The sequence below is a fragment of the Myotis yumanensis genome, unplaced genomic scaffold (assembly GCF_028538775.1).
Source record: "Myotis yumanensis isolate MYYU_CA2020_CCGP unplaced genomic scaffold, mMyoYum1.0.hap1 SCAF_2, whole genome shotgun sequence".
Lineage (NCBI taxonomy): Eukaryota > Metazoa > Chordata > Mammalia > Chiroptera > Vespertilionidae > Myotis > Myotis yumanensis.
In genome coordinates, this window is record NW_027223753.1 from 151485055 (window position 1) to 151502565 (window position 17511).

General features: G+C 40.4%; 1 protein-coding gene across 4 annotated transcripts in view; it reads right to left on the reverse strand.

Annotated features, from left to right (window-relative positions):
- CFAP44 (cilia and flagella associated protein 44) overlaps nt 1-17511 on the reverse strand; it is a 116107-nt gene that overhangs the window by 67436 nt on the left and 31160 nt on the right. For all 4 annotated transcript variants that reach the window (XR_011470306.1, XM_070406195.1, XM_070406194.1 and 1 more), the window contains exons 12-17: nt 17230-17329; nt 13227-13321; nt 9313-9522; nt 8555-8665; nt 6517-6678; nt 3397-3654 (exon numbers count right to left, since the gene is read on the reverse strand). Coding sequence is in view for 3 of the 4 variants with exons in the window: in XM_070406195.1 (XP_070262296.1) it covers nt 3397-3654; nt 6517-6678; nt 8555-8665; nt 9313-9522; nt 13227-13321; nt 17230-17329 (936 nt within the window). In the remaining variant the exon portion in view is untranslated. The remainder of the gene's footprint in view (nt 1-3396; nt 3655-6516; nt 6679-8554; nt 8666-9312; nt 9523-13226; nt 13322-17229; nt 17330-17511) is intronic.

The following is a 17511-nucleotide window of genomic DNA, read 5'->3' on the forward strand; positions in this document are numbered from 1 at the left end:
GATAAGGAAGCAGAAAACACTCCCACCCCTAAAAATTTTTTTAAGTAAGGACAGTTTAAGAAATCTCTGGGACAACTTCAAGCATACCAACATTCATATCATGGGGGTGCCAAAAAGAGGAGAGAAAGAACACAGAATTGAAAACTTATTTGAAAAAATAATTACACGAAATTTTCCTAACCTGAAGTAAACAGACATGCAAGTCCAGAAAGCACAGAGAATTCAAAATAAAATGAACCCAAAGAGGCCCAGACCAAGACACATCATAATTAAAATGCCAAAGGTTAAAGACAAAGAGAGATTCTCAAAAGCAGCAAGAGGAAAACAGTTAAGTTACCTATAAGGACACTCCCATAAGACTGTCAGCTGATTTCTCAACAGAAACTTTGTAGGCCAGGAGAGGTTGGCAAGAAATATTCAAAGTGATAAACAGCAAGAACCAACACCAAGATTACTCTACCCAGAAAAGCTATCATCTAGAATTAAAGGACAGACAAAAAACTTCTCAAACAAGAAAAAGCCAAGGACTTCATCATCACCAAACCAGTATTACATGAAATGTTCAAGGGTCTTCTAGAAAAAGAAGAAAAAGATCAACAATGATACGGGAATTTTGAGCTGGAACGTGTGATGTTCCCTGGGCAGGATGGCTTTTCCCGGGCTCCTTGTCCATTGGAGCCTAAGAATGAAACCACGGATAGAAGATGGCATAGTGATGGTGGAAATTTATTGAAGAACAAGTACAGACTCCCACGTGGGGATGGGAAAGAATCTCACAGCACAGACTCCCATGTGGGGAGGGGGAAAGGGTGCCACTGAGTCCCTTTCCCCTACAGTTTATAAAAGCTGAAGATCTTTGTGCCTTCAGATCCCTGCTGATTGGTCACTATTCCCTTCTGATTTGGTCACTATAGCAACTCCTGAGCTCAAAGGTCAAACCTCACATGGGACACATGAGGCTCTCCTCCCTCATTGTTCTCCTATTCCCTCTGGGCTTTCTTCCTCCTCCTCTTTATTCTGTAAATGTGTACCTTTTGCTACTCCCAGCTCCCTTATGAAAATATAACTTCTGCTGCTCCCAGCTCCCTTGTCTTATGGAAATGTACACTTTTGCAACTCTGTAGCCCTGTGTTTTTTCCATGGACCCCTTAATTTTTAAAATTTCCTAAACCTGCCTATTTCACCCCCCAAAATTCCTATTTTACCCAAAAAACTCCTTTCAACAATATAAATAAAATGGCAATAAATATATATCCATCAAAAATTACTTTAAATACAAATGGGTTAAATGCTCCAATCAAAAGACATACAGTGGTTGAGTGGATAACAAAATAAGACCCTTATATATGCTATCCATGAGAGACTCACTTTAGAAAGACACACACAGACTAAAAGGAAAGGGATGGATAAAGATATTTCATGAAAATGGAAACAACAAAAAACTGGGATAGTTATAGTTATAGTTATACCAGACGAAACAGACTTTAAAACAAAGACTATATAAAAAGGCAACGAAGGACCCAGCAACTCCACTATCAGTATTTATCTGAAGAAATTCAAAACACTAAATTGAAAAAAACACATATGCTCAATGAACTTAGAAGAATTGGTGAATTTAGTGAGAATTTCAACAAAGAGATAGGAAATATAAAAAATGGAGAGAGAAAACATAAAAAAGAACCAGTCAAAAATGAAAAATGCAGTAACTAAAATGAAAAATACATGATAGGAAATCAACAGCACAGTAGATAAAGCAGAAAATCTAATCAGAGATTTGAAAGATAAGGAAGCAGAAAACACTCCCACCCCTAAAAATTTTGGAAAGGATAGGGGATGGGATCAAGAGACATCTAGACCAGTGTACCTGGGAAGGTCCAGGGGACCATTCAAGATTTGTAAAAATAGGTGAAGCAGACAAAACTTGTAAAGATCCCCGTATAGCAAAAGTATACTGGATAGCACTACCATTATTTTCAAAATGCTAATTCTTTTCAAAATGTGTAAACAACAGACTGAGCAGGAAAACACCTTATACCTTTGCCCCCTTCTATCTCTGATTCTTTTCCCCTTGACCTCTTAGAATATGGATGATTATCATAGGTGATAACAAGTAGACATATAAGAGATATATAAAGATGATATAAAAACAATGGTAACTCACACTCATTCTTCAAACTCCACATCTTTAATAGTAATTAGTAAATGAAGTCATACCATAAGAGTGAAAAAGTAAATATGTACTGAATATAATGACTATCAAATATGTTGGTTTAGGGTTGACATAACAACTATTTATTATATTACTAGAGGCCAGGTGCACAAACATTTGTGCACTCAGGGGGTCCCTCAGCCCGGCCTGTGCCCTCTCGCAGTCTGGGACCTTCAGGGGATGTCCACCTGTTGGCTTAGGCCTGCTCCCCAGGGAATCGGGCCTAAGCTGGCAGTCAGACATGCCTCTGGCAGCCTGGGAGCCCTCGGGAGATGTCCACTTGCCAGCGGGGAGCAGGCCTAAGCTGTAGTCGGACATCCTTAGCGCTGCTGTGCTGGCAGCCATCAGCCTGGCTTGTGGCTGAGCAGAGCTCCCCCTGTGGGAGTGCACTGACCACCAGGGGGCAGCTCCTGCATTGAGCATCTGCCCCCTGGTGGTCAGTGTGTGTCATAGTGACCAGTCATTCCCAGTCATTCTGCTCTTAGGGTCAATTCGCATATTACCCTTTTATTATATAGGATAGAGGCCTGGTGCACGGGTGGGGGGCAGCTGGTTTGCCATGAAGGGTGTCCTGGATCAGGGTGAGGGTCCCACTGGGGTGCCTGACTGGCCTGGGTGAGGGTCTGAGGGCCGTTCTCAGGCTGGCCACACCCCCTTCAGGGTGGGGGTCCCCATTTGGGTGCCTGGCCAGCCTGGGTGAGGGTCTGATGGCTGTTTGCAGGCTGGTCAAGCCCCCCAGTGGGGACCCTCACCCCTTGGGGGTGTGGCCAGCCTGGGTGAGGAGCTGAGGGCCATTTTCAGACTGCCCACAGCCCATTCAGGGTGGGGGTCCCTGCTGGGGTGCCTGGCCAGCCTGAGTGAGGAGCTGATGGCCATTTTCAGGCTGGCCACTGCTGTGGGCTGAAAGTAGGTATGTGGGATTTATTTATCTTCTATAATTGAAACTTTGTAGCCTTGAGCAGAGCTCAGGGCCAGCAGAGCAGGTGGGAATATTGGCTTCCTCCATTGCTGGGGGCAACCCAAGCCTTCTGCTCACTCCAGCTCCATGGCCGACGCCTTCTTAGTTGGGTTAATTTGCATATTTGCTCCTGATTGGCTGGTGGCTGTGGTGTGTGGGCATGGCTTGTGGGTGTAGCGGAGGTATGGTCAATTTGCATGTTTCTCTTTTATTAGATTTGATTACTCACCAAAGAAACCCAGAACTTCCCTGGTCCAGAGTAAAACCCACAGAGGATGCGACTAGGGGTTAATGGAATAAAGATTTCGGGTAATGGCTCCTCCTCCTCTTCCTCCGCCGCTGCCTCCTCCTCTACGTCCTCCTCCTTCTCTTCTTTCTTATCCTCCACCTCCTCTTCTCCCACCTCTGCTAGCCGTGTCCTCCTTTCTTCCTTTTCCTTCTCTTTCAACTCCTTTTGTTTCTTTCTCTTTTCAATTTCTATTAATCTCTTTTACAAAAGAGACATTAAGGAGATGTAAAAACCATTACAATCATTCATTCATTTACACTATTGGGGAAGACAAAGAAAGTAGAAGGAAGACGTCCTAGAGCAGTGGTTCACAACCTTCCTAATGCCGTAACCCTTTAATACAGTTCCTCTTGTTGTGGTGACCCCCAATTTCATTGTTACAAATTGAACATAATTAAAGCATAGTGATTAATCACAAAAACAATATGTAATTATATATGTGCTTTCCAATGGTCTTAGGCGACCCCTGTGAAAGGGTCGTTCGACCCCCAAAAGGGTCGCGACGCACAGGTTGAGAACCGCTGTCCTAGAGAAACTCAATAGATATCAATTTGGGGATATATTTATATCACTAAATTTTTCAAATCTTCAGAATAACTTTATTTCTATATTAGCCCCCACTCCCACAACTGATCCTGGCTTTATAGACATTATTTCATTGGGGTTTTTTCCCCCCTAATAAACAGCTAAATACAGTTTCTCTTAGAGTCTAACCCTGTCAGACCAACAATTAGGTGGACTTGAGATAGTATAGTTAAGAAGCTAGGAAAATTTCTTAGCAAGTGGAATAGGGAAACTGAGACAGATAGTTAAACAGCAGTTTGCAGCCCTCTAGTAAATCCTTTCTTCCTTAACCAGGGACATTTATGAGTAAATGGTTTTCACTTCTCCCCAACAAGAGGGTAAATAGTTTAAATCATCCTACTTAAGGAGATAGATAGCAGAAATCCAATTAGTCCTATTTGCCAACCACACCCAAGGACATATGAAGTTAAGGGAATAAATCTCATTTTGGCACATCAGCATAAAACAAATGAATATTCTATTGAGATCCTCCCTTAGGACCTCTCCTAAACACCCAGCCTTTTTAAAAGCCCTTAATGCTAAGGTCCTAGTGAGCTCTCTTTCCCAGGAGCATGCCCAATGGGCAGCGACAAGTCAGGGCAAACCCCTGAACCTGTCCCCAAGACCCCCCCTTTTCCAGCTTCTTAGTGAGCCAGAGCAGACCAGCCTAGGCTCATTTCTTCAGCCCTTTCTTGTTTCACTGTCCCCAACGATAATAAACATCCTCCAGAATTCACCTGGACTCCTGTTGTGAAATTTTTCCTACATGAAGTTAAGAACCCACAGACTATTGGAGGCTCTAGGCCACGCATGTCAAACTCAAAGGCTAACATGGGCCAAATAAACAAGGTTTAAGTGTATCTGGGCCACAAAAAAATTTCATAGAAACATAGGTTTATTTCTATAGAGACACGCTGAATACAGAGGGCTGAAATCAATGAGTAATCATTAACTTAAAATAATAGAACATTTTAATAAAAATTAATATTTTTTCTTCAACATTAACTTACCAGACACTGAATAACTGCACAAATTAATAAGCGTAATGTAAATAAACCTGCTGGGGTCTTATCCGCAGCTGCAAGGGTTCAAGAATCTGAAGAAGGGCTGCAACGTAAATTAAATAAACTAGACATGGAATATAAATTTGGGAGGCATGGGGGAGCCAGGGGAGGTTCCACTTGCTAGTGAAGTGGGCCCTCTGAATCTCTGGACCCACGGCTTTTTATTTGCTGGCCAGGCCCTTTAGGAATGCAAACAGGTAGTTTGGTAAACAGGAAGAGTATCAGGTTAGGGGAAATGCCTACAGCTGTTCAGCATCAGGTAATAATATATGCAGATTTTCAGCCCTGCTGAAGCCTCAAGATCCATCAGCCTTCTGATGAACTTCTTGCATAATTATGACCTGCTGGAATTTGCTTCCAGCATAAACCTATTTTTCTTGCTCTCCGCAAACCAAATATTTCCTGTTGCGCACACCAAACAAGTCAGTACAAGACTAATGACGGGGCAATCAGCTGCTAAAATATTTGCTGCTAGTACTGGTGGAGAGGAATGGTGCACCTGTGTGTAAGGCGGGTAACAGAAATGAATACATGATTATAGTAATCAGTCATTAGCGAATGTTTTAGTTTGTTATTAATAATTATGTGTAACAGAATATTGTAAAAATTGTTACGAAATTTTTATTAAAATGTTTCTTACTTACCGTTATATTGGCTGAGCTGCAAAAATATTTGTTGTGGGCCACATGCCACCCGCGGGCCACGAGTTTGACATGCTTGCTCTAGGCAGACCCACTATTGTCCAGGCCCCTTTTCCCATAACCCTGAAATAGTCTATGAGGGAAGTTGTTTCTATTTTTAGTAAACTGTGACTTTGGCCCTCAGCACTATCAACTGATTATTGAAAAAAGCCCCTAAAACTGGCATTCCTAACTCTAATTTTTTACCTCTTTATTCTGCTTACCTCTCAGAATTATCTCTAATTTAACATGCTCTCATCAATCCCCTCCACAAAAACTCTAATGGATTCCAATAGTCTAAGAAATAAATGGAAACATCTTGGCTAGTATTTAGAGTCCCAGGTATTGGTCACAGATTTGCCACATCCCACCACAAACTGCCTCCCTCTATTTTATCAGTTCATTCTTCATTTCCCCCAAACACCAAAACAAGACTGCCTTCCCCCAGGATGTTCTCCCAACTTTTATTGCCTTCCTCCTCATTTTCAACCTTTCAAAATTCTTCTCAATTTTTAAGGACTGAATGTCACCTCAAAAGAGTCATTCTTGACCTCCTTTCATGCTTCCATCAGAATCATATATTCTTTTCCCTGCATGCCCCTAAAATTCTTTTCTTTGTGCTGTGATTTTAATATCTATTCACTACTGCCTATGTCTTATTCCTCTTTGTATTTTCCCAGCACTTAACACAGAATATTTTATATTCTAACAAACAAAATATTAAAAGATAATGCTTCAAGGATATCTCATACCAGAATCTTAGATTTGACACTTGAGAAATGGAAACATTTTATGCACATGTCTTTGATTTCATAGGTAACTATATTGTCATCCTCCACGTCCGCCTTTATGGTTGGAAATGGAGCTTCAAGGACATAGCCATTCTCACAGAAAATCAATAAAGTACTTTCAGGCTAAAAAAGAAAGATTAAACATGACATTTACATCAATATGTTCATTGTAGCATCATTTACAATAGCCAAGATATGGAAACAACCTAAATGTCCATCAACTGATGAATTGATAAAGAAGAATTGGTGCATATATACAATGGAATAAGACTCGGCCATAAAAAAGAATGAAATCTTGCCATCTGCAATAACATGGGTGAAACTAGAGGGTATTGTGCTGAGTGAAATAAGTCAGACAGCCCGGCTAGTGTTGCTCAGTGATTGAGCATTGAACTATGAACCAAGAGGTCATGGTTTGATTCCTAGTCAGGGCACTTGCCTGGGTTTCAGGCTCGATCCCCAGTAGGGGGAGTGCAGGAGGTAGCCAATCAATGATTCTCTCTCATCATTGATGTTTCTATCTCCCTCTCGCTTCCTCTCTAAAATCAATAAAAATATTTTTTAAAGAAATAAGTCAGACAGAGGAAGATACATGCCATACGATTTTACTTACTAGTATATGTGGAATCTAAAAAATAAATAAGCAGAACAGAAGCAGACTCATAGATACAAAGAACATTTTAAGGGTTGCCAGAGGGGAGAGAGAATTGGAGTGAGAGGATTAAGAAGTACAAATTAGTGTTATAGAATAGTCATAGGGATATAAAGTATAGCATAGGGATTATTTTAGTCAATAATATTGTAATAACTATGTATCGTGTCAGATGGATACTAGATTTATCAGGGTGATCATTTAATGAGTTTTATAAATGTCTAATCAATGTGTTGTATACCTGAAACTAATATAATATTGTATGTCAATTGTAATTAAAAAAATAAATAAATGCATTTAAAAAAACAATGAGCATTGTTAATTTTATATACTTTTCTTGATATTACTACTATATTTTTCTATCCTTTTCTTTAGAAGATCTTAAAACAGATTATAGATGTTAACCAGGTAATCCTGACATCACTTCTATGTAGATCACCAGTATTATTATTATCCTGGAACCTAGTACAGCACCCAGTTTAGAAATTTAATCACTATTCAGATGGCTGAATTATCCTTTGAGCAAACTTAGGGAAATTATAGGCATTACACAAGATTAGTACTCAATACTAAATCACTAGTTGTTGTTAAGAAAGAGAGAATGGAAGATTAGAAGTGAAAATGGACATGGGATGGGAGCAGAAGAGAAGTAAAGACCTTAGAACAGAACTTGGTGAACATCAGAATGACTGACAGACCCAAGTCAACATATCCTATTTATAAAAGCCCAATATGCTAAGTGTCTAACTAGTCAACCATTCAACCAGTCGCTATGACACGCACTGACCACCAGGGGGGCAGACACTCTGACTGGTAGGTTAGCTTGCTGCTGGGGTCCAGCCAATAGGGACTGGGTGAGATGGGCTGGGCATGCACTGGAGCCCTCCTGTGATCGCTTCCCGGCCCTGATCCTGGGGTCCCTTGGCTTGGCCTGTGCCCTCTCACAATCTGGGACCCCTCAGGAGATGTCAGAAAGCCAGTTTCATCCCGATCCCCACAGGCCAAGCTGAGGGACCCCACTGGTACACGAATCCATGCACTAGGCCTCTAGTTCTGACATATTGTGTTATCAAGATAAGGCACCACTGTTGAAGCAAAGCTGGATATAACCCAATGTTTTCAGAGGGGACTGTGGCCAACCAATTAGAGTGTGGAAGGAAGAGGGGTAGTGGGGAGAATGTGAAGCTCCTGAGGATATACTAATAGCCAAGCTGAGCAGCATCCTGGTCCCTCAATGCAGAAGCCAGGAATTTGGCTAATAATTGCGCCTGCTATTCTCTATCTATCAGGTCACTTCATTGTGTAGTAATTAAGATTTAAGCATGAAGACCAATAATAACTACTTACATGAGAGACCGGAGACCATACTAACTGGATAACAGGTCCAGGAGTATTAATATAACCAATTGGTTTATAATCCTTTTCCACTTCAAAGAAGAACACAGTTTTATCTTTACTCTAAGAAAAATAAGAAATATCAGCCAAATATATGTTATTATAAAATCAATTCCATAGAACACAAAGCAGCATTTATTAGCTATCATAATTTACTGTATACTTATTCCTACATGCACACTTATAACTACAATGATCATGTATTCTCAGATTGTTCTGGAAAAATTCTTATTGCAAATATTTACTTCATTTTCCCCATAAAACATTTGATAAGCCATGTATTCCAGTATTTGGTTCTGAAAAAACAATGACCATACCTGTACATAAGATTAATTCAGAAAAAAATGTTCCCCAATGCCAATGCTCACCTACTAATGCACAAAGAATTTACACAGTCATTCTCTTCATTCTTCTCTTCTATTATGGGAATATACATATGCTATGAAATATTGATATAGATAAAACATCTTACATGACTCCCAGCTGAAATTTTCTATTACTTTAAAATAAACATTAGAACTCAAATTGTAAGAATATTTTAAAATGTCATGCACAGACCATGCTGAAAGAATATGAATACAAAGAAAGCAAAATATGGGTATGTTCTTAGAAATGAGCATCACCAAATAAGGCATCATTAAGTAGGAAGATTAATAAGGCAAAGTTAACCATCAAACATCAATAGAAAACAAAGAAAATCTACTACTCACCCCTGTGGCTAGAATTTCTCCATCACGTTCAAAAGCTAAAGCAGTAACCCGAGCAGTATGGGGTTTGAAAACATGTTTCAAATGAAGATCTGCATCTGAATATTTCTTCCGTCCTGCAAAAACTGTGAGCTCTTTTGGATCATAAAGTTCAAGAACTCGAACAACCCCATCTTCAAATCCTACAATAATCTGTGCTCCGGTGAAGCTTATCTTAGACAAAAATTAAATGCAAGAAATCTGAAATTAGTTGATTAGGGAAGTTATACTATGTTACATCTGTATTTTATTTATTAGTAGACTTAAATCATTTAACAATGGCAGCCCATTGGTAATTCCTTCTTCCACTTTCTGGTAACCTCCATCTATTCTAGGATGTCTATGAGATGGGTAAACAATGGCAGTTCAACCACTCATGAGCAAATGTTGGAGGAGTGTCTGTCAATTACATGTCAGGCACCTACCACCAGCAACTCAAGAATGAGCATACGCAGTCTCAGTCCCTGCTTTCACAGAATGTATGATCTAGTGGGGAAGACAGACATTAATTAATAAATCACACAAATGAGTGAGGAATTAAGGGCTGAAATAAGTGCTAAAGGAAAGAAACTTATTCCCTGAGAGCATATAACAAAGAAAGCTGACCTAGACTGAGGACTTTCTGAAGGAAGAGATGGTGGAGCTGAGATCAGAAAAAGGCCCAGAAATTAATGAACGGGAAGATGGCAGAAGCACTTCTGGGAGAGGCTGTAGCTTGTGCAAATGTCATGTGTCAGTAAAGAATGGAACTCAAGAAAAAAGTTATAATTTGACAAGAGCAGACTGAGTAAGGGAGCAATGCATCCACAAGAGGCTAGCGAGGGAAATAAGCAGGCACCATGTCACAGTAGGCATAGTCTTCATTCCAAGAGTAGCAGGACGTCAACAAAAGGTTTTTAGTGGTGGGCTGGGGGTGGGCAGTGACATGATCAGATTTGCTATTTTGGAAATGTCATCCTCACTGCTGTGTGTAAGGTAGATCTAAGATGGCCTGATGGAATGCAGGGCGACCTTTGGGAGTCCTTTGAAGAGATGACTGCTATACTCTAGAAAGGTGACTGTGGTAACGTGGTCTGAGATGATGTAGTGGAGAAGAGGGACATGGACACATTTTAGTAAGAAGTATAATGGCCCTATTGGTAATGAATGGACATGGGGAATGAGGCAGAGGAAGGTGTCAATGACAACTAAGATATATACTGAGTCAGGAAACACCGGAAGAAGCCAGGTGTGTGTGTGGTTTGTTGCTGCTATTGTTTTGGAGGGAGGATAGCTGGGGGCAAGCAGAAAGTCATTAATTTAGTCTTGGCTATGTTGAGTTTGGAGTCCACTGGAGATCTCAAAGTAGAGATGACATATCATCTGTAGTTAAGAGGAGAAGTCTGGGTTGGGAATATAAATCCAGCAATGCCTGAAAGTGCTAAATATGCTGTCTTAAAGGCATTCAGGAGAAGGGCAATAGTCTTGGTATTCTCTCTTTTAAAAAAACACAAAAACATTTGTATTGATTTCAGAGAGGGAAAGAGAGATAGAAATAGAAACATCAATAATGAAAGAGAATCATTGATTGGCTGCCTCCTGCACACCCCACACTGGGAATCGAGCCCGAGACCAGGGCATGTGCCCTGACCAGGAATCAAACTGTGACCTCCTGGTTCATAAGTCAATGCTCAACCACTGAGCAACACCAGTCAGGCATCCCTGGTATCTTTAGAGCAGCAGTCGCCAATCTTTCAGATCCCATGGACCACCAGTGGTCTGCGGACCACTGGTTGGCGATCGCTGCTTTAGAGCACAGTGATCATGCCTGAGGCCAAGCAATTAGGAGAATATTGGGAATAAGAAAACTGTACCCCACTCAACTCCAGTGGAATGTTGTTAATTCAACAAATATTTACTAAATTTCTAAATGTACCAGTAACTGTAGAGGCCCTGGAGGTACAAAGAGTAGGTATGATTGTCACCATGAAGAACACAGTCTTGCCCTGGTCAGTGTTCCTCAGTGGTTAGAGTGTTGGCCCATGTACCAAAGGGTCATGGGTTCAATTGCTGGTCAAGGGCACATACCTGGGTTGCAGGTTTGTCCTCCAGCCAGTCAAGGAGCATGCAGGTCTCTCTCACATCAATGACTCTCTCCCTTTCTCTCTCTCTCTCTCTCTCTCTCTCTCTCTCTCCCCCCCCCCCTTCCTCTCTTTCTAAAAATCAATGGAAAAAAATATCCTCAGGTGAGGATTAACAACAACAAAAACAACAAACAGCCTATGGAAAGGATATATAATAAAGCAAATCATCTTAGTATGTTGTGCTAAGTGCTGTAACAGAAGTATATACACAATCTTTAACAAATGAACAAAAAAAAATGACAGAGGAAGGAACACTTAGCTATATTTGAAGGTGGGGTCACAAAGGGTTATGCAGAAGAGATGATGTTTGACCTTAGCTGAGTTATCAAAAATGATGTGGAGTTTTCCAGAAGGCAAGAGAGTATGGAGAAGGGGCATTTAATTCTAGTATAATATCCATATGATCATTACTTGGATGTAAGGCTAAAACAGGAAACATTCTATGGACATCACATAACCATTTCAATAAATGATTCAATTACTTGGGCTGTATTTTAAAGACTTCAGTAAGGGTGTAAAAAGATTAGAATAAAGAGTGAGCCAGGTTTGGTAACCCAAATATTTGTGGTTTCTACTTGTTTTAGCCTAATCATTGTTCTGCCTCTATTCCCTGGCCTAAATTCTCCTTCTGATCTTGATCCCCTCATGAAATTCCCCTCTACTCCAGCCATCTCCACATCTACTTTAAGCTTGAAACATTTTGTATTTTATTTCAACCCAAAACAGTAAGGATAACACATTCCCAACATTCTCCCATGACATTTTACAAACATGGCTGCAAATTCTTTGACATGCCTCCCATAGAGCGATGGGGTTTAAATCCCTTCCAAGGCTGGGAAGGCCAGCAGCTTCTGCCTTGTCTGTTGGGACACTAGATCTTGGAGTCCCGACCTTCTGTGTAAGAAGTGTGTGACTGCCCTGAGGCCACCATACTGCGATGAAGCCCAAGCCATAGGAAGGGATATTAGGTAAGCACTCCTGCTGACATCCCAGCTTAGCCCACCCTTCAACTCAGGTGCCAGACTTGTAATACAGAAGCCTTTAGATAATTCCAGGACCCAGCCATTCAAGTCTTCCCAGCTGAGGTCCCCAAAACCATGAAGCAGCGATAACCCGTCCCTGCTGCCACCTGTCTGAATTCCCACTCTACAGAGTAAGTGAGCAAAACAAAATGATGGTTGCTTTATACCACTACATTTTGTTATAGTTTGTTACACAGCAATAGATAACTAGAACAACTCCCTGTCTCTTCCTGATTTTCTCCTATAGCTCTTATCATTGTCTGACATAGCACAAATTTACTTGTTTATTGTCTGTCTCTGCCCCTTGTCTCCCACTATACTGTAAGGTGCAACAAGGGCAAGTATTTTTGTCTTTGTTCATTGCTATAGTCCTAGAATCCAGAACAAGGCCCAGCACCTAGTAGGCATGCTGGAAATATAAATAGAATGAATGAAATCAGAGCCAGGCAGATAGAGGATATATACAAAAAGTTCTGTTGTGTAATTACTTTGTAACATGGAACTATTACTAATCTGCAGGTATAATAAAAATAGATTTTCATTAAAACAGGAACAAAATCACAATAGTAAGGTCATCATATGATATCTATCACATTCTAAGTGAATAAACTAACTTAAAATGATTATTCTTCTCTGAAATCCAGAATCGAAAAATATCTGTATTTCTAAGAAATAGCACTGTAGACTATATTTATTAATAAAATCTAATAGAAGTTCCTTATAATAAACTTACCAGATGAGGTACCCAAGCAAGAGCTGTGCCTCCTTGTTTGAATTTCACTTGAGTCAAAAAATTTTTGCTAGCAAAATCATAGATTCGAACAGAGCCTATAGAAAGATAGTTTTAAAAGAAACAAATGTATATGTAATCCTTTTTTAAATAACCTTGGCTCACTTCACATGTTGAGAATTTTAACAAGAAATTTCATAAATAACTACATCCATTGATAATCCAATAACCTTTCCTTAGTCAAAAATTTCTATATATGCCCTTGCTGGTGTAGTTCAAGGGTTAGAGCATCAGTCCACTCACCGAAGGACTGAGAGTTTGATTCTGGTTGGGGAGCATGCAGGAGGCAACCAATCAATGTGTCTCTCTCACATCAATGTTTTTCTCTCTCCCACTCCCTTCCACTCTCTCTAAAAATCAATGGAAAAAATATCCTCGGGTGAGGATCAACAACAAAAAAATTTCTATATATAGTGTTGATTTGATAACTTATAAACATGTGTAATACAGAAGACAAGTGGGAGTTCTGGTTTAGATGGCGGTGTAGGTAAATGCAGTAATTGCATCCTCCTTTAACCACATTAGAATTACAACTAAACTACAGAAGAACCATCATTCTGAACTGCCTAAAACCAAGCTGAACATAAGTCCTACTACTAAGGATATAAAGAAGAAGCCACATCAAAACTGGTAGGGGCAGAGACTCAGAATCAGTCTCACACCCAGGTGTGGCAGATAAAAATCGGGACTGATGTTTCAGCTGCAGAGGACCCCCTAAGGAACAAGCAGTCCCAACTCCATCTCAGGCCTCCCAGCCCAGGATTTCAGAGCTAGAAAGAGAAGTCCTCATTAACTTCAGGCTGTAAAAACCAGCTTGGATTATGGCTGAGTGATACATAGTCTCAGGCGTTCCCCTGAAAGGGCCCAAACACAGACTGACTTGCTCTGAGTTCCAGTGCCTGGGCACCAGGGATGTACAGGAGGGACTGAGTTATGTGGCCTGGAGGTGAGAATTGGAGTGGCAGCTTTCTCCAGACAGAAGTGCTGGCAAAGGCCATTGTTTCTTTTCTGAGCCCTACTCCCACTGAGCCAGCAGGCAAGTGCCATATTTGAGTCTCTGTCAACTTGTCCCCATTTGCCCCACCCTGGTGATTACCTGAAACCCCACCCCACCCAAATTGCATACCCAACCCAAGCCATTTCCAGTAGCTTTTCCATACAAATGACCTGTCTTGGATCATGCTTCAGATTTTTCTAAAATCTCTCAAACAAGCATTATCTGACCTTTCCCTTGCTATGTACCTCTTGTAAGTGGCTTTAGGCCCAGCACTAGTGATAGCTGGCCTTGGTTCAGAGGTTGGTCTCTCCTGGGCACCTCCAAACCCAGCATAAGTAGCAGTCATGTGCAGGTCATTGTGTAGCTCATGCCAGAAGGCCCTGGGCAGGGCACAGGTTGACCTTGGCCTGCACCTCCTAGGAGGTCTCAGAGCCAGTGCACCTGGTGAACAGCTTCAGACCACATAAAAGCACCACCCAACCTCCTCCATGAGAACATACTTAAGGGATGGACTCAGCAGGAACCAGAGTAATGATGAAGTCCTGTTCTGTGGGGCCAGCCCCTGTAGAGCTTATCCTCCATGGTGATCAAAGCCAGTCCTCACAGCCAAATGGTGCTAATAGCAATAAAGACTCAACTACAACAGGAGAGTATACACAGCCCACACTGGGGGCACACCTGGAGCATCCAGCTCAGGTGAATGGGGAGGCTGTGCCACTAGGCCCTGCAGCACACTCTACCAATCCCAGGAGATGTACCAGCTCTACCTAATGCATAGAAACAAACATAGGGAGGCAGCCAAAATGAGGAAACAAAGAAACATGTCCCAAATGAAAGAACAGAAAAAAACTCCAGAAAAAAAAAAAAAACTAAACAAAATGGAGACAAGCAATCTACTAGATGCAAAGTTCAAAACACTAGTTATAAGAATGCTAAATAAGTAGATGAACTTAGTGAAAACATCAACAAAGAGATAGGAAACTAAAAGCAGAGATAAGAAAAATGTAAGAAAGCAGTCAGAAACTAAGAATACACTAATTGAAATGAAGAATGCATTACAGGGAATCAACAGTGGAGTAGATGAAGCAAAGGATCAAATCAGAGATCTGGAAGATAACAAAGCAGAAAAGAGCCTTCCTCCCCCCACCCCCACCCCCACCCCCCAAAAAAAGAATCCAAAAAAATTGAGGAGGATTTAAGGAGCCTTTGGGACAACTTCAAGTGTACCAACATTTGCATCATAGGGATGCCAGAAGGAGAAGAGAGATCAAGGAATTGAAAACCTATTTGAAAAAATGACAGAAAACTTCCCTAATCTAGTGAATGAAATAGACATGCAAGTCCAGGAAGCACAGACAGTCCCAAACAAGATGAACCCAAAGAGGCTCCACACCAAGACACATTATTATTAAAATGCCAAAGATTAAAGACAAAGAGAGAATCTTAAAAGCAGCAAGAGAAAAGCAGTTAATTATCTACAAGGAAGCTCCCATAAGACTGTCAGCTTATTTCTCCACAGAAACTTTTCAGGCCAGAAGGAATTGGCATGAAATATTCAAAGTGATGAAAAGCATGAACCTACAACCAAGATTATAATACCCAACAAAGTTATCATCTAGAATTAAAAGACAGATAAAGAGCTTCCCAGAAAAAGCTAAAGGAGTATATCACCACCAAATCAGTACTACAAGAAATGTTAAAAAGTTTCCTTTAAGAAGAAGAGGGAAAAAAGGTCCAAACATGAATAATAAAATTGCAGTAAATACATATCTATCAACAAGTACTTTAAAGGCAAATGGATTAAATGATCCAATCAAAAGACATATGGAGGCTGAATTGATAACAAAACAACATCCTTACGTATACTGTTTATAAGACACTCACTTCAGAATAAAAGACATACACAGACTGAAAGTAAAGGGATGAAAAAGGATATTTCATAAAAATGGAAGTAGAAATTAAAAAGCTTGGATAGCAACACTTATACCAGACAAAATGGACTTTAAAATAAAGGTTATATAACAAGAGACAAAGAAGGACCCAACAATTTCACTTCTAAGTATTTATCTCAGAAACCCAAACACTAAATTGAAAAGACATATACATCCATATGTTCATTGCAGCATTATTTACAATATCCAACATATGGAAACAACCTAAGTATCCAGCAATAAATGAATGGGTAAAGAAGAAGTGGTGCATATATACAATGGAATAAGACTCAGCCATAAAAAATAATGAAATCTTGTCATCTGCGACAACATGGATGGACTGAGAGGCTATTGTGCTGAGTCAGAGAAAGACAAATACCATATGATTTCACTTACATGTGGAATCTAAAAAACTAACTAACTAAATAAATAAATAAATAAATGAATCAGAAACAAACTCATGTATACAGAGAACAAACTGATGGTTACCAGATGGGAGAGGGCTTGGGAGACTGGGTAGAAAAGGTGAAGGAATTAAGAAATACAAATTGGTAGTTACAGAACAGTCACAGGAATGTTAAAGTATAGCATAGGGAATATACTCAACTAGAGGCTTGGTGCATGAATTCACGCACCAAGGGGTCCCTCGGCCTGGCCTGCACCCTCTCACAACTGATAATTGACTAGCAGATCAATTTCCCTTGCACAGTCTACACAGATTCCCCATAAGTCAAAAAGGAAGAAAGGAGAAAGGAAAAGAACAGCACAAATGTAGATAAAACCAAAGTGAATAGCACTTTCATGACTGATGTACTGACTGTGTACTCATTTTAATCTCACAGTAACCATGGCTGCTGCATTTTGTGCCCTCTCCCCACCACAAAGACTCATCTCACTGCTACTAAGAGGTTCCACTTTTGGAAAAATTCTCAAATGCTTTTAATCAAACACATACAAAAGATTGTATTGAAAACAAAACAAAAAGGACAGCTATGTTTTAATTAAAGTTCCTACTTACAGTCCAAGGCAGTTGTGGCCATAAGGTAAGTGAGAGGAGACATAGCCAAGGCTTCCACGGCTCCAGAATGGAAGGAGAAGAGGCATTCTGGATCTTGTGTCTGATCATCAAAAGACAGAAATTGTGTTAGGTCTCAAAGATAGCTTAACGTAGAATTAAGGTCAAGTTTAAAGAAATACAAATAGCACCCTGTAACTACATGTGTGATTTTATCTGAATAGAAATAAGAAAAAGCATTATAGGTTAGACAGAACGCTGGACTTTGGAATTAGGAGCAATGGA